Source organism: Sander lucioperca, chromosome 15 (assembly GCF_008315115.2).
Source record: "Sander lucioperca isolate FBNREF2018 chromosome 15, SLUC_FBN_1.2, whole genome shotgun sequence".
Classification (NCBI taxonomy): Eukaryota; Metazoa; Chordata; class Actinopteri; order Perciformes; family Percidae; genus Sander; species Sander lucioperca.
The window spans coordinates 28,622,909-28,648,948 of record NC_050187.1 but is presented as its reverse complement, the minus strand read 5'-3'; the positions used below and the strand labels follow the sequence as shown (position 1 = coordinate 28,648,948).

Genomic DNA, 26,040 nt, shown 5'->3' with positions numbered 1-26,040 from the left:
ATCACTCTCAGCTGCAAGGGCCTCTGGGATGAGTCTCACAGTAGTTGAGCAATGGTTTCAGATCTACACGTCACTCCACCACCGCCTACAGATCCAGGAGATGCCATCTCACCTGTGGAACTGCGATGAATCTGGACTGCAGGACCATTTCATCTTAAAAAAGGTTGTTGGGGTGACTGGCATGTCCTGCTTCCAGGTAACATCGGGGGGAAAAAGGAGAAACGACAACAGTCCTGGCTGGGTTCAATGCGGTTGGGACTTACACCCCCACAATGGTAATTTTTAAGGGAAAGAGGCTCAGGGCAGAGTGGCTGGAGGAACGACCAGAAAAAGCAATTATCCGCGTGTCAGATAATGGCTGGATAAACTCCCAGCTGTTTCTGGAGTGGGGCCAAGACCCCATGTCCTGCTCTTAGATGGCCACTACAGCCATGTCTTCAATCTGGAAGTCTTGGAGCTCATGAAGAAAAATAATATCCATGTAGTGAGCTATCCTCCCCACACCACCCACGCCCTCCAGCCAGCAGACAGATCGCTGTTTCGAAGCCTGAAACACCACTGGCAGGAACTGGGACGCAAGTGGACAAGGAAGACAGGCGGGAAGAAGCTTCCAAAACAGCTCTTTTTTTCCTGTGTTCAGCCCCGCGTGGAAGAAGGCCGCCACTGTTGAGAATGCCCAAGCAGGTTTGACTCTTTTATTAATAATTAGTTGTCTTGAATTATTTGTATAAAAAGATTAGCAGTAAGTGGATCATTGTTTTTACTGTCTTATTTACATTGCATAATTACATTATACATATTACTCTTCTACAGGTTTCTGAGCCTCAGGGATGTTTCCTGTCTCCATGGAAGTCATTCAACTGACCTTTTCTTGCCAAGCCCTAACCACTGAAAGGGTGATTGAGGAAACATCAGAAACCCTTCTGTTGTCAGAGGAGGACATTTATTTTGGTGTGGAAGAAGTGGTGGTAACCAGCCAGCCTGATGAGGACGCGCATACCTCCACCCTCACAACTGGGCCAGCCCCCCATGCCTCCACCCTCACAACTGGGCCACCCTCTCTACTCAGCACTTCAACAGCTGAGACTACGTTTACACATGGCCGGCTATTTTCATAAACGGACATTTAGAACCTCTATGTTTTCAGAAAAGTGTTCGTTTACATGTACCCGTGTATATATGCTGTCAATGCTGTCAAGAGCATGCCACACCTGTAGGTGGCAGTGTAACAAGAAGCTCAAGCCCACGTTAGCCAATCAGTATTCTGGTTTTATTTACATTTTTCGTCCCAACTTCATTGGAGTTGTATTTCTCATGTTCATTTTAACCATAAAATAGTGTCCCACTTTCCCTAACAAAGTGTCCCACTCAACCTGATTGCTTCCAGTTTGCTGAAGAGGGTGTCAGATGGTGTTTAAAGATGAACAGTTTGTTAATAAATACATAAATTGGGTAAATTTCCCCATAGTGGCCTTCATTACAATCTATTTAAACAAAACTCATACAATTTTAATACATTCTAACTGATTTAGGTTGTTTAAAATGCAATTTACCAAAAAGTGTCCCACTTTACCTGACTTCACCCTACAGGCAGAAAAGTGCTATTTAGGCAAAGAAAGAAGACTTGGCTGAGACTCGGACATTGTGGACTTGCATGGGTTCTAGCACCGATGGGCTAGCATGAGGACGGACTTTGTAGAACCTGCAAACAGCAACAAACTGTTAAACATGTACTTTAAAGATTGTCTTCACTACAAAAATGAAGGAGAACAGTTATAGGCTACTAGAACGTGACATTGAGAGACTTCAATTTGAGCATCTACTTAGTAGGCTAATTATCATATTAGCAAAATCCCAATCAAACTGTCCAATTTTCATAAACACATGCTTTTGGCTTGGTCTCTCTTATTTAAACATACATTCTCACCTCATCGATATTACATTTGGCATAATAAGGACGTTCTCTTCAAAAACAAATCTTTATTTTTTTGAAAACTGGTACAGGAATACTATTTTTACTTGTTGGCCAACTCTTTGACCCGAATGGCAGACTGTACAGTTATTCCGATTTTTAGCGGAAATTTCATATTCCTGTTTCGGTTAAGGAGAATTCAATTGTCTTTGATGCAGTTCCCTGTGGAATCAGAATGCTGCAGGGAGGCATTCATTTCCCATGGCCACTGACTCGCAATATGGATTTATCTGATAGCCTACTGCTGTGGAGGGTTTATGCTTTTCTGTGGTGCGCCGGACTAAAAATAAAACAATTAGGACTTTATACCAAAAATATATTGTTACTATTCCTTATATAATCCCATATTTGAACAGTTTAATAGAGAACGTCCCTTGGAAAAAATGTTTGGTCTTTGCCTTTCAAATATAAAGTGAGAGAAGTTACGTTTAAATGAATTCACAGATTCTACCCAGTAAAAGGTCAGATGAAGATATTTCCCATTTATTTTGGAAATGTTCCTACACAGAAAAATTCAGACGTCCTTAAATTTATCCAAACCTATTTCATTATGGATTTCTCTTTTTGTTTTAAGGATGTTTTCTTTGGTATGGTTGAGCTTAAGACGGCTAAGGAAGGAAAATATTCCATTATTAATCTTTTATTTCTACTCGCTAAATATCACATCCATAAATGTAAGTTCAGGGGCTCTAAACCTTTCTTTCCTGTGTTTGAAAATGAAGTCAATGAATATTTGGACTCTATAAGATATTCAAAGAACTGTAAAGCTCTGAAGACTGTGCAGATATACTCAACACTTGCGACATCACGTAACTGAATGATATTGGAACTCTTCTAACTGTAAGTGATGCTATGAATTGGACTGCTTGTTGATTAGCCTTGCTTAACTTTGCAGACTCCCTGGGATATGAGTTGCTTATGTATTTATTTTGTAGTTGTGTGTATGTGTACTTGTATGTGTTGTTTCTGCAAATGCTCTCAATAAATTAATTGGGGAAAAAAAAAAAACTTGACATAGTGGAAGCAGGTCAGAACCATGTATACACCGTCATATATTATTTTTTTTTTATTATTTTACCTTTATTTAACCAGGAAGAGTGTGAAAAGGCTGCCTTTCCCTCCTTTTCACTAGGCCCTGTTCCCAAAATGTAAGACTGTTTTGTGTCTGCTTAATTCTTAATATCACTAATGTTCTAGGTTATTGTTTTTGTGTATTTGTTACTTCATTATTTGACATAGGCCTGTTCTGCAGGTTTTATGGGTTCAGGGGGGTAGCTTGAAAAGCCTCTTCTCCTGTCATTTGTGACAAAGAGACTCATTGAGATTAAAAATCTCTTTTTCAAGAGTGTTCTGGCCAAGACAGGCAGCAGTACAACCACACATGCAGTACATACAAACACAAAATACACAAAAATACTAAAAACATAAAACAACTGAAACAGCAAATCCTTCAAAGTCAACCACAATCCTAAACACATCAGGCAAAACATCTAGAGTCAGATGTGGCTGCCTCCAAGTCAATCAACATCCTCTTAAAAGCGACCAATGTGACCAGCTCAGTAAGTTTCATTGATTTCTGTAACTTGTTCCATGTAGAGGGAGCAGCAGACTTAAACACTTTTTCCCCAGCTTAGTTCTAACCTTTGGAACAGACAGAAGGAAGAGATCCTGGGAACGAAGATTGTAAGTTCTGGTACTATTTACACTGATATAGGTCAGGAGGTAGGATGGAAGTAGACCTAAAATAGCCTTGTATATGAAGGTATATCCCAGGTAACAATTTTTGGTTCCCAGAACGTTCTGGGAACGTTCCTTTTTGGTTGCGGGAACGTTCCCTGAAGGTTAGTTTTTGGTTCCCATGGAAAGTTTTCCTGACGTTTAGGGAACGTTAGTTTTTGGTTACATCGACCCTTCCCAGAACGTTCTCAGAATGTTCTGAGAACGTTCCTAACGTTGTAACCTTTAGAGAACGTTCCCCTAACGTTGTAACCTTTAGAGAACGTTCCCCTAACGTTCCCCTACAGTTGTAACCTTTAGAGAACGTTCCCCTAACGTTGTAACCTTTAGAGAACGTTCCCCTACAGTTGTAACCTTTAGAGAACGTTCCCCTAACGTTGTAACCTTTAGAGAATGTTCCCCTAACGTTCCCCTACAGTTGTAACCTTTAGAGAACGTTCCCCTAACGTTGTAACCTTTAGAGAATGTTCCCCTAACGTTCCCCTACAGTTGTAACCTTTAGAGAACGTTCCCCTAACGTTCCCCTACAGTTGTAACCTTTAGAGAACGTTCCCCTAACGTTGTAACCTTTAGAGAACGTTCCCCTAACGTTGTAACCTTTAGAGAATGTTCCCCTAACGTTCCCCTACTGTTGTAACCTTTAGGGAACGTTCCCCTAATGTTAATTTTTACATTCCCATAACCTTTAAATACCAGTGTTGAAGTCTCCGTGTTGATAAAGAAGGCCATCCAACGGAAGGTGAGTGAGGGCTTTCACACCAGTGATGAACCTCAGAGATCCATGGTACAAACTTTGAGATGAAGCATGCATGTAGCTATAAAACATCACCATAGTCAAGTAGCTACAGACATAAAAGATTATATCTCTGCAACAGGATGTCTACCCCTCTGACATTGACGATGCCTTATAATGTTACCTAAACTGTCCTGTGGGAGGGAGCAATGTGGGCCGCAAGCCATAGATATATATAAAGGCTTTTATAAAGGCCTTTATATATATCTATGCCGCAAGCCACCTAGTCTACCGGAATTCAGAAGAAGAAGAAGAATTTCCACAACTTTGCTTTTTCCAACCCTTCCAACGGGCCGTAAACGCAACACAGAATTTCTTCTTTGTGGGATCATCTCACATGTGCCGTCAACCTCCGGCAGCAGTTTCCATGATCGCCACAGAGCCTTCCACACCTGACTGTCTCACTCTAATACCCTCCATCATGTCAGAGTCGCTGCGGGGCTTTGTCACTGAGCGGCTCGCGGTGGCTGCACAGGAGATTTTGGGTTTGGTGGAGAAAACGATCGCTGACTACCGGGAAGAGGTTTTTCGGTCAAAAAGAGAGATCCTACAGCTGCGCAGAGAGCTGGACGAGAGGAGATCCGAGAGCATCGCTGCTGCAGGTCTGAAGGTTTCTCTCTCCGTATAACGTTAGACCTTTTCAGAGCCGTTCAATCTCTCTCTCTCTCTTAACGGCTCTGGACCTTTCCAATGGAATCCCATTGTTACAGCCCCGGCCCCTTGTTTACTTCCTGGACAACAGGAAATCCACTTGGGGCCATTAAGAATGTTTATGTTTACAACTGTGATATGGTCTTTAGTAGGGCTCGACTATTCATCAAAAAGTCATCGAAACCGAAATTCTTAACTTTCTAACCGATGTAACTTTCCGATGTCATTTGGTAATTTGTTTTTTAAAATCCTAATACTTTCTCACGTGACTCTGCCCCGTCCAGTCTGCAGCATGACGCGCGCGCGCACACACACACACACACACACACACTCACACTCACACACTCACACACATACACAGGATTTAAGAAAAAGATGAATTCCTGCACCTGTCAGCACCAAGTTCATTAGAGATACAACATTTAGGTCACTGACCTTTATCAGGCATACAATGCACAACATGAAACACAAATATATCTATACAAGAATCACAGGTTGCAACACCACAAACAATATGTGATATGTCAATGATGTTCCCAATCAGAGCAGACAGTCCGATAATGAAGAATGACTGACAGGAATTGAGAATGAGAGGTGAAACTCTGCATATTTCTTTTCCAGTGCTTAACAAATTTACAAGATCTGAGTAAAATGTTGTTTCATGTTCAACAGATGGCCCCGAAGTGTCAGAAGAGATGTTTCCCCCTCAGCAGGAGTGGAATCCCAACATGGAGAGGCAGCAGAGCCAAGATCTATTATTCCAGCAGATCAAAGAGGAAGAAATGGAGCTCACAGCGACGCTGGAGGCCGCTCCCTCCCACTGTGTGCAACAACTTTATAGTAATACAGAAGGAACTGCCAACTGCCAGGACTCTCCATCACAATACTCTGCTGCTGCACGTGTAAATAAAGAAGAAGAAGAGTGGAAGCTAGACATGACTGCCAACTGCCAGGACTCTCCATCACAATACTCTGCTGCTGCACATTTAAATAAAGAAGAAGAGTGGAAGCTAGACATGACTGCCAACTGCCAGGACATTGCATCACAATACTCTGCTGCTGCACATTTAAATAAAGAAGGAGAAGAAGAAGAAGAAGAAGAAGAAGAAGAAGACGACGACGAAGAAGAAGAGTGGAAGCTAGACGTGACTCCAGCTCACAACAGTCATGAAACCTCCTGTCAGGCTGCCGCTGTTTCTCCAGAGTACCTCAGCTCACAGGAAGTGCCCAGTGATAGTGTCTGCAACTTCTGTGGAGACATATTTGAGACCAAAGAAAGTTTATCAGATCACTTTCAATCTCACACTGAAGTCAAGTTCTGTCACATTTGCTGCGCTTGCTTTCTAAAGGATGTTGACCTCATAAGACACGTGGGTGAGAGCCACCCTGGGGAGAAGCCTTTTAAGTGCAACGAATGCGGAAAGGCATTCCTGCGTAAAGACTACCTTGTGGTGCACCTGCGGACCCACACCGGAGAGAAACCTTACACGTGTCCGTTCTGTGGCAAATCTTTCGCGCAGAGAACCTACCTGTGTGTTCATCAGAGGATCCACACAGGAGAAAAACCGTATGGTTGCAGAGTCTGCGGAAAACGTTTCGGCAGCAGCACAGCAGCAAGACATTGTGTGAAATGTCATAGAGCTAACGCAGTAAACAGCTAAAGAGTTACTAGTAAGTCTACTGTGCAGGCACATATTGGAAAATGAGGAAATTGTTTGGCAAACGGGAATTTGATGTGAGTTCAATACAAAACAAGTTGTCTTTTTTTTTTTTTAAAGTGTGAATTAAAAGTCACATAGGAGAAGTGTGCCAGCTGACTCTAAGGTCTCTTTAGCATATACTGTATGTTTTTTTTGTAAAGGAAATTGTACTGGGTTAGCTAGAGGTCGCCCCTTCAAGGAGCAGAGTTAACCCTTGTGTTGTCTTCCCATCGACCATGAAAAAAACACCTTTGTTGTCCCTATCTCAATGTTTCAGTCACTTTTTGCAAAGTGTTGTATTTTACATTTTAGTGGGGTTTTTTTCCATTGTTTTGGTCACTTTTTTCAACATTTGAATTGCTTTTTCTGACGTTTTTTTCCCGCTTTCCCCCAATGTTTTTGTCACCTTTTCAATGTTTTGGGTGCTTATTTTTGCGGTTTTGATAGTTTTTTTGTTGTTGCTTTTTTAACGTTTTGTCGTGTTTTATTTTTATTTTTTTTTACATTTTCGGCACTTTATCAACTTTGAAAACGGTTCAGATTTGCCCCGAGAACAACATGAGGGTTAATGGCTTCAGTACATTCGCTAAAAATCAGGGTTAGGGTTACATGGCCTATGTTATCGCTACTACTACGGTTACATCGATATTTCACAATATTTTGTTGCATTTCTCTTTCATTTATTAATCACTTACATTTTAATAAAACATATTTTTCACTTCACTTGTATGTAAATAATATTTGTGAATTTGCTGAAAACATGGAAACAGCAGCAGCTTGGGGGTGGCCAAAGTGTTCAATGCCAGTAACCGCTGTCAGCCGGCAGTCATCAGAATGCTAATCTGCAATGGCCCAATATCCAGATTTCTTGTAAATATATTGAGCTATACAGGTACCAATTTTGGTGCTTTTATCACAAAATGAACAATAGGTTAGCTATGCCACCCCACTATAGTAATTTATTTGTAATTTTTAAATTAATATATACTTATTTTGTTAATTTGTATTTGTGTATTTCATTTAGTTATTAATGTATTTTTTTTTTTAAATCACACCAGTGGTGAAAAGTAACTACGTATATTTACTATTTTATTTGCTAGCTAGCACTGTATATGCAGTTTTTAGGTGCTTTTACTTTACTTGATTAGTATTTTTTTTTTTATTAGTATTTTCATTTTCTGTTTCTTTATACTTCTACTCCACTACAATTCAGGAGCAACTATTGATTAATGACTGCTGAATGCTACAACATATAAGTCAACTAACAAGATGTATTATAGATAAAACTACCCACCCAGCTGTATATAAAGTAATTAAAATGTACTTTTACTTTTACACTGTATTGCTATTCTTACTTAAGTAAAATATCTGTTAGTTTTAACATCTTTTCACAACATTTCCCCGGTAGTTTGGGACTACTTTTTCTGTGAGCGCATCCGATGCTGATGAAGTTTACGTTACCAGGAAGTGGGATTTCATTCGGCGGTTTGCCAAACTTCCTCCACAAGAACCACAAGTACTAATATGAAGCTAACGTTAGCATACCGGTAATATTAAAATGAGGCAAGTTGTTGGTCAGTGTAACGCTTATCAGTTCAATTTTCTAAGCACAAACGGACATTTGGAAAAACAGAAAAATGGGTTCAAATATCCAATTTTTCATTTTTTTTTTCCATCTTGACAAATTAAAAAATTGGATCTTTAAACTGTTTTTCCAATTTTCAGTTTTTTATTCAGAGGATCAGAAATTGAGAAAATTACAAAATTGCATCTGGGCTCAAATTATATATATATATATATAAAAAAAACAAAAAAACAACTGATAGACTTTGGCGTCAGAGGTGCTCGCAACTGATGGTTTCGAGGGGGGGGGGGGGGGGGCGTAGCTAGGCGGAACGAGGGAGAGGATACCATTAATTGCAGTATTGAATAATTGGAGCCCAGACGCAATTTTGTAATTTTCTAAATTTCTGATCCTCTGAATAAAAAACAGAAAATTGGAAAAAGAGTTTAAAGATCCAATTTTTTAATTTGTCAAGGCGGGAAAAAAAATGAAAAATTGGATATTTGAACGCATTTTTCTGTTTTTCCAAATGTCCGTTTGTGCTTAGAAAATTGAACTGATAAGCGTTACACTGACCGTTGTTGTACTAGGCTATCCTGCGCTGTGAAGACGTACAGAATCGTTTCACCGCCATCATCCAGTAAGGGAATCTGAGCGGCTGAAACTATGGCTGTTTGCCCTGAACATAGATATAAACTCTGCCCTGGACGAGCTGAAGAAATGTATTGTATACTCAGAGCATTTTGTCCCGGAGGACAACACAGTTAACGGACAACCGAGGACCGAAACGACGCACCGTTTCATGCTATTTTGAAATGCAGAATGCAGATTTCACATCTCCATTCACATGTGAGTACCTTGAAAAAACAACCAAGAAGCTGTATTCCCATGTTGCTCATTCAAGCTGACTAAAAAACAAACATTGTGTTAATCTAAAGGAACATAAAAAGTACAACTTTTTTTTTGTTTAACACTTTGTCTTCAGAAAAATAAAGGTAACATAGATCAAGTCATAGTAGATATAGAGCCATGAAGTATGCATTTAAGGCGCTGTTAAAAATGTACCCTGTGCGTCATGACGTTAAACCGGAAGAACTAAATTAAGTGATCCCATCCGTTCTCTTAATACATCCGAGGTCCCATCCCATTGTTGGTGAATGTGGCTTTCAGTTCCTGAGGAGTTTTTTTCTTTATTGAAAGTCAGTGTACCACCCTCTAGCTACATTTACCGGTAACGTTAGCCGCCCAGCGCTCCATCATGTCGGGGACGCAGCTGCTCAGACTGCTGGTCAACGAGCGACTGGCAGCGGCTACCGAGGAAATCTTTGGACTCGTTGAGAAGACGATAGCGGAGTATCAGGATGAAGCTGTCCGCTCCAAGAGAACAATTATCCTTCTGAAACAGCAGATCCAGCAGCTGACCGTTCTACAGTCTAAAGTGATGTTAGTCAGAGCAGGTTTGTGTCTAATGTAACGTTAGGCTGTAGCCGATTGACATAGCTGAAAAGCGTTGCTTGGTAACAGAGTGGCTATATTGATGTTAGCAAACAGGATCTGGCAGAAGTAGCCTATATTCAGCATCTTACGACTTCACAAGGTTATGTTTTGATAAATCAGCCCATATTGTATACTCCACTACTTCATGTGACTAAGATTGGAGCTCAACAGATGGAGGGAAGCAACTTCATGAACACAACTTAAACTTTCATGGCTAAAAAAAACAAGGTTGATCCTCTACCTTTGGTCGTTTGAACACACATCCTACTTGCACAAAATATATTTGTGATAAATATTACCTGGTTATTTAAAGGTCCCATGACATGGTGCTCTTTGGATGCTTTTATAGAGACCTTAGTGGTCCCCTAATGCTGTATCTGAAGTCTCTTTCCCGAAATTCAGCCTTGGTGCAGAATTACAGCCGCTAGAGCCAGTCCAACAATGAACTTTCCTTAGTATGTGCCATTTCTGTGTCTGTAACTATTGAGGAGGAGAGAGAGGAGGGGGGGGGGTAAGGTGGAGGGTGGGGGTGTGGCCTTGACCAACTGCCACTTTGCTCATTTGAAAGCCATGATGTCTCTCTCTCTTCGGTGGGCCAAATTCTCTGGGCGGGCAAAGCAGAGAAAGGGGAGGTAACCTTGCTCCTTATGACATCATAAGGAGCAAGATTCTAGATCGGCCCATCTGAGCTTTCATTTTCTCAAAGGCAGAGCAGGATACCCAGGGCTCGGTTTACACCTATCACCATTTCTAGCCACTGGGGGACCATAGGCAGGCTGGAGGAAATCATATTAATGTTAAAAAACCTCATAAAGTGACCTTTTAATAGGTTATAACATATGTTCTCTCTGTCTTTTAGACATCCCGTCAGTCTCTGAGGAGATTTTGCCAGACCAGCTTCCTAATGTGGAGGAAAATGAGACCCATGACTCTCAGCAGGTCAAACAGGAGCAGGTGGATTGGTGTGTCAGTCCAGACATGGAGGCGGGTACTTCCAACGATGCTGGACATCCTAAATCAGAACCAACCACTAACTGTGAGCTGTTCCCATCTTTCACGGCTGAAACTGTGAGCGTAAACGCAAACGTAGATGACAAATGGAATGAACGAGATGATTTATCGTCGCCTCGTCACAGTCAGCAGGGGCATCAGTGTATCATTCCAGACCTGAAGGGTGACTCCTCCGAGGATGTGAACATCAGACTTACTGAATCAGATAAAAGTGCTCAGTCAGACTGCCAGCTCTTCCCAACTTTCGGCACTATACCTTTAACATTGAATGACGATCAATGGAGTGGGAGTCCCAGCAGTGACGCTGCTTTAACAGAGCAGGAACAAGCCCAGATGGACGAAAAGGCTTGCCGTTTCTGTGGCAAGCAGTTTAACAGGGACTCTGATCTGATAAGACACGTTTATAAGATTCATATGACTGCGAAGGCCTTTAAATGCTCTGAGTGTGACAAGGAGTTTGCGTGTAGGGGCCATCTGGTTGCACATTCAAGAATTCACAAAGGTGAAAAACCACACAAGTGTTCTTTCTGTAGGAAGTCATTTGCTCAAAGGTCAAATCTCAATGTTCACTTGAGGTTGCACACAGGGGAAAAGCCATATTTTTGCAAAACGTGCGGCAAAATGGTTACCTATAGTTATCATCTCCAAACGTGTGGTATGAAGAAGCAAAAAGGGAAGAAGTCATTTTCCTGTTTGGTTTGTGGTAAACACTTTCCCTCAGCTTCAAAACTGGGGGTCCATAAGAAGAACCATGAAGCAAGGAAACCCCACACTGTTTTGTAGTCTTTTGCCTGATCATCAGACTGAATTGACATTTGTTTCACGTCATTCATTATTTTTTATTTATCATTTGAGTCTCTGAGCAAGTGAAAAATGTAGCCAGCGATTCAGAGGTCTGGAGGACAAAAACAAAGAATTACAGACGTCTAAGAAAATGTCTTCCGTTGCAGACCTCAACCTTTTTCAGTCCAGTTTTGCGGATTCGGTGCATTTGAGATCTCTGACCAGTTCAAGCCTGACCTTTTAGTTCATGTTACCGCTCGTGGTTATTGCAATTCTATTTTGTAATGATAAAGAGCTTTTGTGATACATGTAGACTAGCATAACCTAGTAATAAACACTTAACAATGAAAAGTGTGGCTCCAGCACAAACTCTTTAAATTTAGAACCTAATTTTAGATCCATGTCCATCCTTGTTTACTTTCATGCTTAATACTGTAAACAACGTCAACTACTCTACCTGTCTGAAAAGGTTTTCTCAAACAGGATTAGGGTTGCAAAAGGGCGGAAATTTTCCGGTAAATTTCCAGAAACTTTCCATGGAAAGTTTAGCTGGGGAATTTTGGAAACATTCCAATTTGGAAACTTTCATGGGAATAAACGGGAATTAATGGGAATAAACTGGATATTTTAATATTGCTTTCCATGGAAAGTTTAGCTTGCAAATTTTGGAAACATTTCAATTTGGAAACTTTCATGGGAATTAATGGAAATTATGGGAATTTGGATGGGATGTAGTCCTTGGGCTCAAATGCTGTCTTCAATCAGCTTCAATCTGCTGTAGAATGTTGGATTCTATAATGATCTCTGCAGTGGGTGTGGCCTCAATAGCAGTAGGCTAAGTAGTAGCCCAAAAAAAAAAAAAAAAAAACTCCCGTATTTTAAAAACTAAATGTTGGCAAGTATGTAGTAGCCTATGCTGAATACTGCGTGCGTGCATGTCATTGATGAATATAGAGAAGACATTCAACTGAAGTTGCATTAAATCAGGTTGTTTTAACCAAGATTATGCTGCAAGATGGGTTTTTTTCAAGTACATTTAAGTTCCCTGTTATAGACTAACAGTATTATAACAAGCAATATTAAAAATATTCAGTTTATTCCCATTAATTCCCGTTAATTCCCATGGAAAGTTTCCAACTTTGAAAATTCCTGGAATTTTGCAACCCTAAACAGGATACATGTCAGATTGGGGAGGAGTCCATGATATCCCACTACCATTATGGACAGCAGGCAGCCACATTGATTACTTATGTAATGCTTGTGTTGTTTTTTTGTTTTTTAAAGGGGGACTACACATGAAAAATAGCCTTTTGGCTAATTCTGGCTTTTTTAACCCATGGGAAATCATGTGTTTTATTAATTTGCGCTGTCCCCTTCCATAAATAAACTAAACTCAAACTTATCTACTTTCTTACCCTAAAATGAACTATAGCTGGAATTAATAGCAGCACAGAGACTGGAACACGCTTTATGTCTATTCCCAAATGTCACATTACATTTCTGTATTGGACTAAATGTGTACTATGTACTACTGCTACTAGTACTTGTAACTATGAAAAATCATAACCATAAAAGCAGTGGAAGAAGTACTTATATATGTTAAGTAACATAAAATCCTAAATACTAAAGTAAAGTAACTCAAAATTGTACTTAAGTACAGTAGGCTACTTGAGTAAATGTACGTAGTGACTTACTTTCCACCACTGCATAAAAAAAGTGAAGAAGCTGAATAAGCAGGTGTAGGATCAAGTCTCTCCAGTAGGTGGTGATATTGTTTTCAAATCGAAGATCGTCTATTTTAAAGAAGAGTCGCCTTCTGGTTCTGAAAAAAATGTCCCGTGGAATTTCCCCAACTCCTGTTCGCTATGAATAATAACTAGCCTGACGTCGGTTATATGACTAGACTCAGAATATGACTAGAATCCATTTTTTTTTAATCAGAGCTTTATTAAAGTTTTACAAAATACAAGTTATAACTAGACAAACAGTAGGCTACATATCATACCAGGGGAAACAAACAAACAACAAAAATAATGAATAAAACAATAACAAATGAACTAGGCTTATGAACAAACCAGTGCTAATGTGCAAAATGAGCTAATAAAGTGCATCCAGTGCATAGAGTCCTTCATAAAGTGCTGTAGATCACAAGTTCAGTATGTTCCAAGGAAGGAGCTGTTCATGGTTCTTCTCCTGAGTTCAGTGAGCACCTGTTTGCACACGTCGTCACTGTTTACAACAGTCTGTTGCAAAATCATACAGCATCTCGTCTTCCATAATTTAAAACAAACAATACATATGATTATTTGCATTAATTCCTTGTTCTTCTCTGATAGTACATCATCTACAGTAGGCCTACATAACAGACTTATATGAAAAATCAAAATTTACACCATAGGCCTACACTTTTAATTTATCCCAGACTTCTTTTGCTCTGTAGCAGTCCATTAAAAGATGCTGTTGAGTCTCATCATTGTTGCAGTGAATCATTGGGCATTTTTGTTGTTGTTACATAGCAACTCCAAGACACAACAGCTCTAACAGGAAGTCTGTTTAAGGACATCAGCCATCTCACATCGCAAATGCTCTCTGAGAGGTTGTTATTTATTTTTTTATTCAAAAGCTGGGTATAACCCGAACTTCCCGACCTCAAATGTTGTGGGCGGGGCTAAGTTCGGCTGGCATCCAGGCTAAGTAATTACAGCACCTCGAAACGGAACATAGTGAGAGGTCTTTCTTACATATCCCAGGTAATACTTAGGGAGAATGATGACAGAGGATGGAGAGCCAAGCTGCGGCACAATAAACAGACAAGAAGTGACGAGAAGGCAAAGTGAATGAGTGTTGGTAAATAAAAAGCTGGCACTTTGTATTCTCAGCTAGCGTTAGCTGTTAGCCACGTTTAAATAGCACGTCAACGTTTGCTTTTGACGGATAGCTAGCGTTAGATGCCGGCTACACTAGCTAGCTGGTGGTAATGTAACGTTAACGTTAAGCTGGCCGGAGAAAATGGCAGGACATGGTTGTTTCTGCTTTTCCGACTATTCACAAAGCCAAATAAATACCTTAATCTGTTGTGTAATAATACTTTTTAGGGATGTTTCAGTCAACGTTGTAATGCAGTTCTTGTGTGTTTAACTGTTGAAGGTTTAATACAGGTAACGTTACTAATCCATGATCCTGAAGCGGCTGCTGCTGTAGGCGCAGGTTTGAACTGTTCATCCTAGTAGCACAAAGCTGCGGATAATGTTTCCTGTATCAGCTTACTGACTGCGGCCAGCGCTGGCCACTTTTTCCACTCCAGGATCAGTACCCGAAGGGGAGTCAGAAAGCTGGTAATATCTCAGATAGATGTAAACATTTGACAGTATTTTAGCAGACACAAAAAGAGCACGTTCGAACATCTGAGTGCAGTAGATTTAAATATAAAGTGCAGATTTGTTAAGCTTCTACTTTGCGCAACAATCATGTTTGAAGGTTCCTCTGTTTTAACAGTCTGCTGAATGTCTGAACTGAACCAAAACCACTGACATTTTGAATTATGATAATAATTAAGTTTGTATAGCAACCATCAAAACCAACATTACAAAGTGCTTCACACAAAAGAGGAATGGAAACAGCAAACCTGAATGATACATACATAATAACACATAATGAATAAAACATAATGATAGTATATAAAAAATTATAATAATGAAGCAGTGGACCCAGTACATTAATGCCTTAAAAGTAATACGTAAGATCCCAAAACCAAAGCCAAAACAAATAGGCAAGTAATGTAAGGGTGCTAAAACTGTCAATGTGCAATATGATGTCAATTGAGGTGGTCTTGAGGGTCTATGCAGGCAAGGGGATGTGCTGCTTACACTCAATCTGCATGCATGGCAAGGAGATGCCAATCTCACCATTGTACAACTGCTCTCAAAGACAGGCCAAAAGACAAGGCTGCACCATGGATAACACCACCATACCTTAACTTTCATAGTTGGCTCGATCCATCAGTCTTAGAAAATATCGACAATCTTGTGCTGAGCAATTGCCATCATCAACACACTGAAACGTTGTTGTCTGATTCTCAAGAAGCTGTTTTTCATGATGCTCTCCTGCTCTTTTCACTTTCCCTCTCCCAGGTGCATGAGGCCTTCAGGTGCTGCTAGTAGAACCCATGGAGCCAGACATCATACCCTTGCACCCCTCCTCCCCCCCTCCACTGGATGATGATGGCGATGGGGAGGCGGGGTCAGAGGAGGACGAATTTGGGGATTTTGGGGGGTTCTCTGTCGAGGTGTCCTGCTCGCCTCTTGGCTTTATTGATTCTACAGATTCACCATCCAGCCTCAGACAGCTACCTTCTACCACCACAAAGCCAGCCACACATCAACCCAACTGTAGCTTGAATAACCCAGTTGAACAGTCCCAACCCACATCCACTGTGGACTCGGGGTCCGGCAGGGGCAACATATACATGGAAGGTCAGGATTGTAAAGCAGAATCAAGTGTGCACCTCACAAATGGTTACTCTGAAAGAGACCACAACTCTGGGACCCACATAGCCTCTGCAGTGGGTGCATGGTCTCCCGTGGAAGAAACAGGGTTTGCTGATTTTACTGTGTTTACAGAGCAGGCAGCACATCCCTGGTGCTGTGGCTTCTCTCCCATAGGCAGCAAAGAGCAATGGGATAGCAGAGGGGATGAGACAAACTCTTCCAACAGCTTGGGTGAACAAATCTGTTATCCAGGACAGGAGGTTGTTATGGACTCTGCGCCCAGATCCCAATGTGCATGCGAGGCAAAAGACAACATTTGCACTAAGGTCAAGCACTGTGAGAAAAGAGATGCAGCACTCGTGCAACCATCTCAGGACCACCATCAGCCTCCGGAAGCTGCAGCAGCAGCTTTGGATTTTCCACCCGAAGAACCTCATTATGGGGAGGAGGACTTAGGCAAAGCTGGAGACAGCCAGAGGGAAAAGAGGCATAGTTATAATTCTTTACAAACCACAGAGGTGCCAGAGGATGGAGTGTCAGACGAAGACGGAGAAGATCGGGCAAAGAGCACTTCTACTGTCCCCCAAACATTTAGTGTGTATGAGTCTGCTTCAGAGGACCTGGCGTCCTTCTCTGATGATATGTCATTTGAGGATCCTTCTGCGGACTTGGAACCAAATGTTTCATCTCTTGTTTCACCGGAGGGTCAGACTGACTGGGACCAGACTGATGATGATGATGAGGAAGAAGAACTGGGAAATTACAGGCATTCTGACTGCTTTTTCAACAACAGCATGGCAAATCTCAGACAGTCTAAGGCAGAGGAGGGTTTTCATTATTGCAACCCATCTGCGACTCAGGAAACTTCTGCTACCTCCATCCAGTCACAACCTGGAACGCATACAGAAGACGAATTTGCAGACTTTGAAGACTGTAGTTTTGAGCATCACAGGGACCAAGGGCGTGTACAAACTGCAGATGCAGAGGTGCAGAGTCTAGGAAAGCTCCCACCGAGTGACAGCTTTGCTGATTTCTGCTCAGCGCCCACACTGGAGGATGGAGAGGGGTCGTGGGCGGAGTTCAAGGACCAGAGGGCTCAGGAGGAGGGAAAAACTTGGACGCAGTTCAGAGAGCCAGTCATCAGCCTGCAGACTGATGGGAACACTGAGGAGGAGCAGGACAGGGCAGGGCAATATGGGGTTTCCAGGAGGAACAGCTGTCAGGTGGGAGACATTTCCCTAAAAACTGGCTTCATTGTTGTTGCTCTTTATGATGATAATTAAAGGCCACAGAGAATAATTTTGTTATTGGCCTGAAGTTCTTTTCAGCAAATGTATTTTTTTCAGGGCTTGTCTTGGATTATGTTTTTCTTTTTCTGTCATTATTTAGTTTTCTTATTTATCACAGACTTTTTAAGTGCTTCCCAGGCAATTCAAAAATATATGTTATAGACGGTAAAAGCTTAATGTCAAAGGAAAGTTCATCACATATTATGAACATTTGATTCAAAAAAGAAAAAGCCTCTCCCTTTTTTTCTGGCTAGGTGTCTCTGTCCTGCTGTGTCCAGCAGCTTCTCCTGGCCAGTTTTCCAGAGGTAGAGGTCCCAGCGGTGGAAGGTGGGGAGGAGGTGCTCAGCCTCGGTGCTCTGCTTCACGCCCGACACCTCCCTGAGAGTGAGGAGGAGGAGATACCCGAACTCTGTCCCAGATCTCAGTGGTGAGGACTCCCTGCCAATGATGGTGGATATGTTGAACGTCTGTGACGTTTTCAGGATGCAGCAGTTTTCCCTTTCTCCTTTTTTTTTTTTTTTTTTTAAATAAATATTGTCTTTGAATACACCAAAGTGCTGCTTTTTCATTTTCTTACCCTTTCTCAGGATTCGGCGGAGGGTGTGGTGGCCACAGCAAGACCTCCACGATGCAGTTGGCCTCCAATTTCAGTGGGGAGGTTCCCACACAAATAGGACTCTGCTCAGGTGCCTTGGTGTGGAGACGAGGAACATTGTGAGTTTGGCAAAACGTAAAAAATACTAATAATGCTAATACTACAACATCAAAGGGCAATGTCCCCCATAGTGCGTTTCAGGCCAGGTCAAACTTGACACACAGTATTTTATGTATATATGAAAATAGGATAGTAATTCAGTAGAGTTACAAGCTGTTACACTCCTATTTCATTCATTCATGTTTTATTTTAATGCTGTTTTCCTTTTATGTGTCTTTTACCTTGTGAAAGGTGTTCATTGGCATGAAGAAGCAGCCAGTGGCTGTGCCTGCTTTTGCATCCAGCCTGGTGAGCAGCATTGTAATGGTGTAAGAGCAGCGGTTTCAGTGGTCATTACCATTGACAGTCCATGTTCCTTACCTTGTTTTTGTTTTTGTTTTTGTTTTTGTTTTCATTTCAGGGAATGCTAGAGCCCACCAAAGACTCTGTGCCAGCTGTCTGTTCTCCAGGACACACAGCAGTCACAACACTAGCACCTCCAGGGCATCGGGACACACCGGACCCCTCAACAGATTCAATGCCGGTAAATTTGTCTTTTTGATTTGAGTTGATTTACTACAGCTGTATTAAAGCTCTAGTGCATAGTTTCTGTCGCCCCTGTGAGGAATTCTAAGTAATGACAACAAAACTGTCGGCGCCTCCACTTGGTACAAGCCTTCCGTGATCGCGCACAGTCCCCACCCCTCCTCCACGCAGTTGCTAGTAGTCAAGGAGGACACGGAGGATTAAAAAAACATGATGGACTCTTCAGAAGAGGTAATTATCTTCACTCGAGTTTCTGCGTGGGAAAGTTGCCGGATGACACAATCTTCTGAACATAGTCATACTGAGAAATACAGAGAGAGTTGTGTGGAGCTGATAGTCTTAATTAGCTTTGTAGCAACTCATTTGGCAACGGCTTGAACGGACATTCATTAATATCAAAAAGTTACGCACTAAAGCTTTAAAGAGCAAGAGACTAGATGACAACACATGCAACTGTTGCATTCTGATAAGTGACAGTTTTAAATGCCGTTTACTTTTCTCTGTGTAGGAGGCGCTCCCTTCCAGCCATCTGGACTGGAGCAGCCGTGGCCTTAGCAGCTCTCAGGACGGTACGTCCCCTCGTCGAGCCCCTCACTTCTGGGGCTGGAAGTAGACTACAGTATCAGCCACCTCCTGCGTGGCTAAGCCTAAACCTTTGAGTTTCCTCTGGGCTCCTCTGGACTCCTCCTCACTTCCTCCAGGGCATGTTCTGCTTCTTTTCATTTCCACTGTGTTTCCCCTTTATTCACTCAGCAGTATTGGGTGACCACAACATTTTTGTGATTTAAATGAATTTCCACTCATGAATAACACAGATAGACCCAGTGTTCAAAAATCACGTTTTTGTCATTATAATTTGTACGTAACACCCACCAGACCCAAAACTGGGACTCAAGTAAGATAGATGTGAAACCAAACCGAAAAATGACCCATGAGTCATAATTATTCCACAACAGTTACAGGGGAAACACTGTCCTGGCTTCCCTTTTCTCCCTCCCTTCAACTACTCTAATTTGTCATCTTCACCTGCTGCCACCTTTTACAAAGAATTTATCAGTCTCAGTTGTTATGGGGAAACCTGGTGTGGTTAAAGGCTACTGAAAACTAAAGTGAAGTCTACTGAAACAAGATGTGCATTACTGTTATTGTACTTGATGATTCTGAAGTTGTTGTTTTTTAAACTACAACACAAAACATCTGAGGGTAATATGCTAAATTAAGTCACATTTGCAGAGAACACATGGAACATGGTCGTAATACGTACCATGTTGATTAACCAGATGGGTTTGTTCTAAGGACCATTTTAATTTCATTTATTGGTGGCCACTGTGGGTTCAACTAACTCCTCCAGTATTAATACTGTGGTCTATGTGCTATAAGCACTTTAGACTTAGCCTATAAATCTGACAGCATCATCCAATATTTGGCTATTTGACACTGAAGTATCTTTAGTTTTTGATGGAAACTATTTATTTGTTCATATTAGCTTGTAAAGTGTTTCTGTTAGAACCGTTTTGGTGGAGAAATCAATCAAAAATGTTTAAAAATTAAAAGGAAAACAACACAGGTATTAGTCATTATTTGCTCAGGAACAAATGTGATTTAATAAGAATCCGATTTAGTACAGTCGTGTTTAGATCAGTATTTACCATAGACTGTATATTAATGGACAGCGCGTGTGTGACGTCACCCATTGTTTTGTGGAGATCTGCTATGAGCCGTCGAGTTTGCCGTTACGGCAGCCATCCTGGTTGCGGATGTGACGATTTTAGACGAGAGTGAAGAGTGAGGGAGGAGCCCTTACACTCTACGTTACGTTACACACTTTCACTGGCAATCACGTCATAGCCACGCCCTAAAACACCCCCTGCTTTATCATTGATTTTAAAATCAACAAGTCCATAATTCAAAAAATGAACATCATTCTGTGTTGCAGAAGACTTAAAACTAGTGATTGAGACCATAAACTCATTATGAAAATGTTTACTGAGGTCGTAAATCAAGTGAGAAGTGGGTCACTTTCTCATAGACTTCTACAAAAACCGACCTCCTTTTGCGACCGCACGTGTCGCCCCCTGCTGGAATTCAGATAGAATGCAGGTTTAAGGCACTTCTGCATTTGCAGCACTTCACCGAACCGGATGCGTTGTCCATTAATATTAACAGTCTATGGTATTTACACAGAAAGGATGTTTCTAATTCCTCGTAAAACTTCCAAAAATGTTATGTCGCAACGATTATGTTATGAGTGAAATGACTGTAGACGGGGAGTGTTCTCTGGTAAATTAAATATAATTCATGGAGGCGATAAAGCTCCATATATGGATTCGTCAGTTAATGACAAATGACCAAGGAGCCTAGCTTGTGTTCGGTGTCCTCGTGAATTTTTATAGGAAGTGTTTGAAGTTTGAATTTCAGGACAGTGATAGACAACAATCTTTGTTACACAACCCATTTTGCTGCTGCGTGTTTCTTAAGTGGGTAAACACAAAAGTATAAAGAAAGAAGACGTATAAAGAAAGGCTTTGTTGCATAACCATTGCTCATAAACGAAAGTGACTAACTTAAAAAGGCAAAAAAAAATCAAGAAGTGATAAAAGTCACTCTTTTTCTATAGGCTGTAGGAACTGTTTGCTTGACTTGACCAGCTCCATATTTGGTGTTCCACTGTTGATTCGTCAGCATGCTGACATGTTTGACTTTCAGCTCTGGTCTGCAGCATGCAAGCTGTCAGAGCTGATAAACATATTTCATTCATTTTACCAGTAATTTCATAGAAGACACTGAGTTGAGACCACAGACATCGTTTATATGGGTTAAAAAAAAAACGTCCTTTATGCCCATTGTGTTTTCGTGTTTGACAAGATTGTTTCTTACAAAGGTGCAGTGATCAGATGTCACTTGTAATAGTAAAGTATGGACAGCAGAGGGCACTGTATTCTCTGTAGGTGGTGCTGAGTGCAGCAGAGAGGTCAAAACACATTTACTGTATTCACTGTAGGAACAAATCAAAATAATTTAAGTCATTTAAAGTCAAACAATCAACCCTGTATACAAAAGGATACACACTTCATATATTTAGAAATATTTGTTTGCAGTATTATATTTATTTCTTAATTTCCATATTTGTTCATATGGTTGGTTATATGAAATCTGTCTTTGGGGTTTTGATTTATTCTGTGATTAGGTTAAATGTGTGGGAGATTATTATCATAATAGAAAGAATAACTACTGCTGTCACTTTATGCTGCGTTTATTGCTTTTTCCTTTTTTTTTTCACTCCCTGTGCACTGGCGCATAATACTTTATGCTGAATAGGATAAAGGAGTTTTTATTTCCAAAGCACTTCAGTTTTCAAAAAACAAAGAAATATGAAGTGAAATCTACTCAGTATTTCATTACCAATCAAAAGTGTTGCTACAACTGAAGTCACAGTATTTCATAATTGAGTTGTGCCTTTATGCCAGCAATTGTTTTTTAAAAAGTACTTGGACTTTGGACCTACTTTGTTGAGATTTTTAGTTATTTATTATTATTTCGTCAGATTTACTGCTCAAATCCAGATTTAATGCACTGCAATATGACTTGTAGGAAATCCTTGTAAATACTGAAATAAATCAGTCGATCCTTTCTGCTTGGTTTGGCTTCTCTTCCCCTCAGCTTTCCTCTCTTGTTGGAGGCTGTATCCATTTTTTTTTTCTGTGGTTGAATGCAAAGTTGGGAGTGGTCAAACAGCTACACAGCTTGCTGGGATTTAGTGTCAGGCAAAGGATGTGAAACTGTTTACAAGTCCACGCTTTTAAAGGTGATGTCATTTTCAAGTCTAGCTAGACAGCAAACATTGTTATTACAGCAAAATACTAGATCATTGAAAATGTTGGGCAATACAATATAAAAAATATTTCAGCATACAGCAACAGATTAAAATGTTTTTCAGATAACAGCAACCCTTCATTACGTGTTATGTAAGATGTTCTAATTTGACTTTCATAACAACAAAATCCAACTTAAGTGTCTGTATGTTTGCTTATATAATCAAGGTGAAAGTCATAATTAAGAACTGACTTAAGCAGCTATTTGTACCACTTGTCACCTGAGCGATGTTATTTCTGTGTGAAGATTATTTCAGTGACCTAGTTGCTAGGTGGTGGCTTGGATACTTCATGGTGAAGGGCTCTCTGAATGATGACAGCTTTGCATTGCTTTGTTTGCTGTGTCAGCCACTCTCTCACTCTCTTCCCACTGTCTCAGTAAAAGAAGAAATCATAGCTCTCCTTTTATGAATAAGAAATCAAGCTACCCCATCCTTCCTCACCCTGCAACAATCCTCACCCACTCCCCCCCTCTCCCCTTGTCAGCACAGACTGCTCTGCTCTCAACCTGGATTATTTTGGTCCTGAGGAGGAGCGCAGATCCTACTGCAGCAGCAGCAGCAGCCGTAGCAACAGTCCTCCTACAGGTCAGCGTGTGAAACTGCAGAAATGTAGATTTTATTGTCATTCATTTAAGGTTTATGGTTAAAGAAACAGCCACAGAGCAGCCACCAGAAAAAAAAAGCCAGTATACAGTACTGTTGCTAGATTTAGCTCGTGCTGTGGGTGTGTAAGTCCTCTTGACACTCATTGAGTTTTATGCGTTTGTTACGCACACTCGCATGAAAAGGAGTTGACCGTGAGCTGTACGAGTTGACCATCAGCAAACTGGAAACCGGCGCTAGAAGTAGCCACATGGAAGACACCTTGAATCGCCTCATGTCCACTGCAGAGAAAACCAGCACTTCAGTCCGGTCAGCTCAGTTGCACTTTTGCATATTTTAATTCTTTTTAATCCTTTTCAAGCATTCATTCAATGAAACAAAGATCTAAATCATTCACAAGCTTCTCTTAATGTATTAATAATGCATCATCTCCTTGTCTTTAATGTCTTTAAATAGCGTTTGTGTGTGTGTGTGTGTTCTTCATCAGGAAACCTCAGCAGAATGAGGAGCTGAGTGCGGAGGCTGGCAGGCTGATCTCTGGACTGCCTAACCTGTCCTTCATGCAGGCCAAGGTCCTCATGTTCCCAAGCATCCTCCTACCTGTTCCTGGTCAAATTTGACCTGTATATATTGAAATGGATTTTCAATCCACCAGTGTACAGTAGGTGACATTAAGGGAAATTGCGGTTTTAAGGAATCTTGAATGTTACTAAATAACCCAGATTAAGATAAAAACCCATCCATTCCCAGCCAACCAACAGAGCTCAAAAGAGGAGTTGGGGTTGGGTGGGGGGAGGGGTGTCATAAGACTATAAAGCTGCCATTTCAGTGACTGAGGTTATAGCCAGTGGTGAAAGAAGTATTCAGATCTAGGGCTGCACGGTATGAGGAAAATATCTAATTGCGATTATTTTTGACTGATGTTGCGATTGCGATATGATTCACGATATTGAAGGGAATGATCATGTTTGTATTGGCTGTAGATAAGCCAATAAGTAAATTACAAGTACCTCAAATTTGTACTTAAGTACAATACTTGAGTAAATTTACTCAGTTACATTCCACCACTGGTTATGGCAGTGAGACTGTCCAAAAGGTCATTGATCTGGTCTTCCGAGATGAGCAAGCAGACAGTGATTTGGGTTAACCCTAACCCAGTGAGGAGGACAGCGTTTGACGCTTGTTAAGGTTATAAATAATGATATAACAATCCCCAGAATGCTCTTGCCATTTTCACTTTCAATAAAATATTATCTAAATCATTAAGGCTCTTATGTTTTCATGTCTAAGGTAAAATATGACATGATATTGTGTGATTGTAGATGTTTTTTCTCCATAAACGAGTGGTGTTGAACCTAAAAGATACACTCTCCCCGCTCTCTGAAACATTAATTAAGGATTAAGCACCTGTGGTTCAAAATTTGGTATAGACACTTATGAGTGTTCTTGGGCCTATCATGCAGGTATACAATAGGAACAGTATGTAAGCGTTAACACACTATTTTATTTTGACTCAATCAATACATAGCTTTTGTTGTATGTAATTTATTACTGTGTTTTTGGTGTGTCACTGTACTGTCTTGTTGGCTATGTGATGTTTTAAGTTGATTATGAAGGGCTTATAAAGAAACAAGAGGCATTGTGGACTCTAACAGTGAGTTCATCGTTGTGCTTGCTTGGCTATCTTCAGTCTTTAGCCTAAAAATTCAGCTCCGTCAGTCGAGAGGCAGAATCCCCCCACATGTATCAGCTCATGCATTCATTTCCAGACTGATCTCATGAAGTGGCGTATCTATGACACGCCAATTCGTATGCCATTATTGGCATGTTATCAATACGCACACTCGCTTTTTAGCGTGTTTATCAACGCTGTTTGGCTTCCATTGACTTACATTACCTTGCAATTGCGTGTGAATTGACACCGTAGCGAGTAGTATGAAAGGCCGAAAATCCGCGTAGCGAGGTTGGCCGGGGTGGAGGATGGGTAAAACACAGGACTTTCACCCAGGAGAGCGGGGATCGTGTCCCGCGTGTGATGTTTCCTTTCCATGTTTATTGTTTTCCTAAACCCAACCCTGTTTTTCTTTTCCTAAACCCAACCAGTTCTGGCGTGTGATGTTTCCTTTCCACGTTTTTTGTTTTCCTAAACCCAACCCACGTGTGACGTTTCCTAAACCCAACCGTAGCCTCGCGATAACACACCACGTGGCTTTAGAAAGTGCCGTGTATGTTTACTCTGTGACGTTGCAGACTGCCGTCCGCTGCAGACCGCCGTCCGCTGTATAGAGCGTAGACATACATGCGGATAGCTCAAAATGCGTACAGATAACACGCCACTTGGCTTTAGGAAAGTGGCGTGTATGTTTACGCGAAGTCATGATGTCATTTCAATGTACAATAATCTGCAATTTGGAAAAAAAAAGCAGGTCTGTAGTATTAATCGTGTTTGTTACACCAAGTATTACTCTTCTTAAAGCTGTGTGTTGTGGTTTATTTTGATGAATTATAAACATGTCATCTTATTTATTTAAAGATTATTTTTTGGGCTTTTCCGCCTTTAACTGATAGGACAGCTAGGTGAGAAAGACATGCAGGAAATTGTCACAGGTTGGACTCGAACCCTGGACCTCTGCGTCAAGGCATAAACTTCTAAGTACATGTGCGCCTGCTCTACCAACTGAGCCAACCCAGCCACATGTCATCTTATTTTTTAAAGGTAAATTATTATAGACAAATGTTATAACACATTTAAGTGATATGGGAGAAAGAATGTACTTTCTGGATGGTTTGATAAGACCTGAGTAAGTAAAGTGGCCTTCATGAAGATGCGTGAAAGAAT

At 40.9% G+C, this 26,040-nt stretch overlaps 3 protein-coding genes across 6 annotated transcripts; all 3 read left to right on the top strand.

Moving 5' to 3' along the window:
* Positions 1-4,719: 4,719 nt before the first annotated feature.
* On the top strand, positions 4,720-7,576 carry LOC116061792 (zinc finger protein 850-like). Its single transcript, XM_031316152.2, has 3 exons — positions 4,720-5,104; positions 5,826-7,059; positions 7,418-7,576. Exons 1-2 carry the CDS (start codon positions 4,840-4,842, stop codon positions 6,812-6,814), a joined length of 1,254 nt encoding a protein of 417 aa, XP_031172012.2. The 5' UTR covers positions 4,720-4,839; the 3' UTR covers positions 6,815-7,059; positions 7,418-7,576.
* Positions 7,577-9,363: 1,787 nt separating this feature from the next.
* LOC116061794 (zinc finger protein 543-like) lies at positions 9,364-12,572 on the top strand. Its single transcript, XM_031316154.2, has 2 exons — positions 9,364-9,874; positions 10,774-12,572. The coding sequence occupies exons 1-2, from the start codon at positions 9,676-9,678 to the stop codon at positions 11,706-11,708; spliced, it is 1,134 nt and encodes a 377-aa protein (XP_031172014.1). The 5' UTR covers positions 9,364-9,675; the 3' UTR covers positions 11,709-12,572.
* A 1,550-nt stretch (positions 12,573-14,122) lies between these two features.
* aftphb (aftiphilin b) lies at positions 14,123-24,964 on the top strand. Of its 4 annotated transcripts, none has more exons than XM_031316084.2 (10): positions 14,123-14,304; positions 15,839-17,418; positions 17,739-17,911; positions 18,072-18,198; positions 18,431-18,487; positions 18,600-18,722; positions 19,233-19,293; positions 23,088-23,183; positions 23,387-23,510; positions 23,689-24,964. In XM_031316084.2, the coding sequence occupies exons 2-10, from the start codon at positions 15,874-15,876 to the stop codon at positions 23,819-23,821; spliced, it is 2,439 nt and encodes an 812-aa protein (XP_031171944.1). In that variant the 5' UTR covers positions 14,123-14,304; positions 15,839-15,873; the 3' UTR covers positions 23,822-24,964. The 4 variants fall into 4 exon arrangements, with proteins under 4 accessions (XP_031171944.1, XP_031171943.1, XP_035848326.1 ...); XM_031316083.2 differs by lacking the exon at positions 14,123-14,304 and adding an exon at positions 14,376-14,525; XM_031316082.2 differs by lacking the exon at positions 14,123-14,304 and adding an exon at positions 14,384-14,555.
* Positions 24,965-26,040: the final 1,076 nt, after the last annotated feature.

What these genes read in the sequence shown, in the direction of transcription:
- LOC116061792 (XM_031316152.2), top strand. Translation starts at nt 4,840, where the DNA reads ATGTGCCGTCAACCTCCGGCAGCAGTTTCCATGATCGCCACAGAGCCT. An exon ending in CGAGAGCATCGCTGCTGCAG is followed by an intron (nt 5,105 to 5,825) that starts GTCTGAAGGTTT and finishes CATGTTCAACAG; the next exon opens with ATGGCCCCGAAGTGTCAGAA.
- LOC116061794 (XM_031316154.2), top strand. Translation starts at nt 9,676, where the DNA reads ATGTCGGGGACGCAGCTGCTCAGACTGCTGGTCAACGAGCGACTGGCA. An exon ending in AGTGATGTTAGTCAGAGCAG is followed by an intron (nt 9,875 to 10,773) that starts GTTTGTGTCTAA and finishes TCTGTCTTTTAG; the next exon opens with ACATCCCGTCAGTCTCTGAG.
- aftphb (XM_031316084.2), top strand. Translation starts at nt 15,874, where the DNA reads ATGGAGCCAGACATCATACCCTTGCACCCCTCCTCCCCCCCTCCACTG. An exon ending in CTCTGTCCCAGATCTCAGTG is followed by an intron (nt 17,912 to 18,071) that starts GTGAGGACTCCC and finishes ACCCTTTCTCAG; the next exon opens with GATTCGGCGGAGGGTGTGGT. An exon ending in CCTTAGCAGCTCTCAGGACG is followed by an intron (nt 19,294 to 23,087) that starts GTACGTCCCCTC and finishes TTGTCAGCACAG; the next exon opens with ACTGCTCTGCTCTCAACCTG.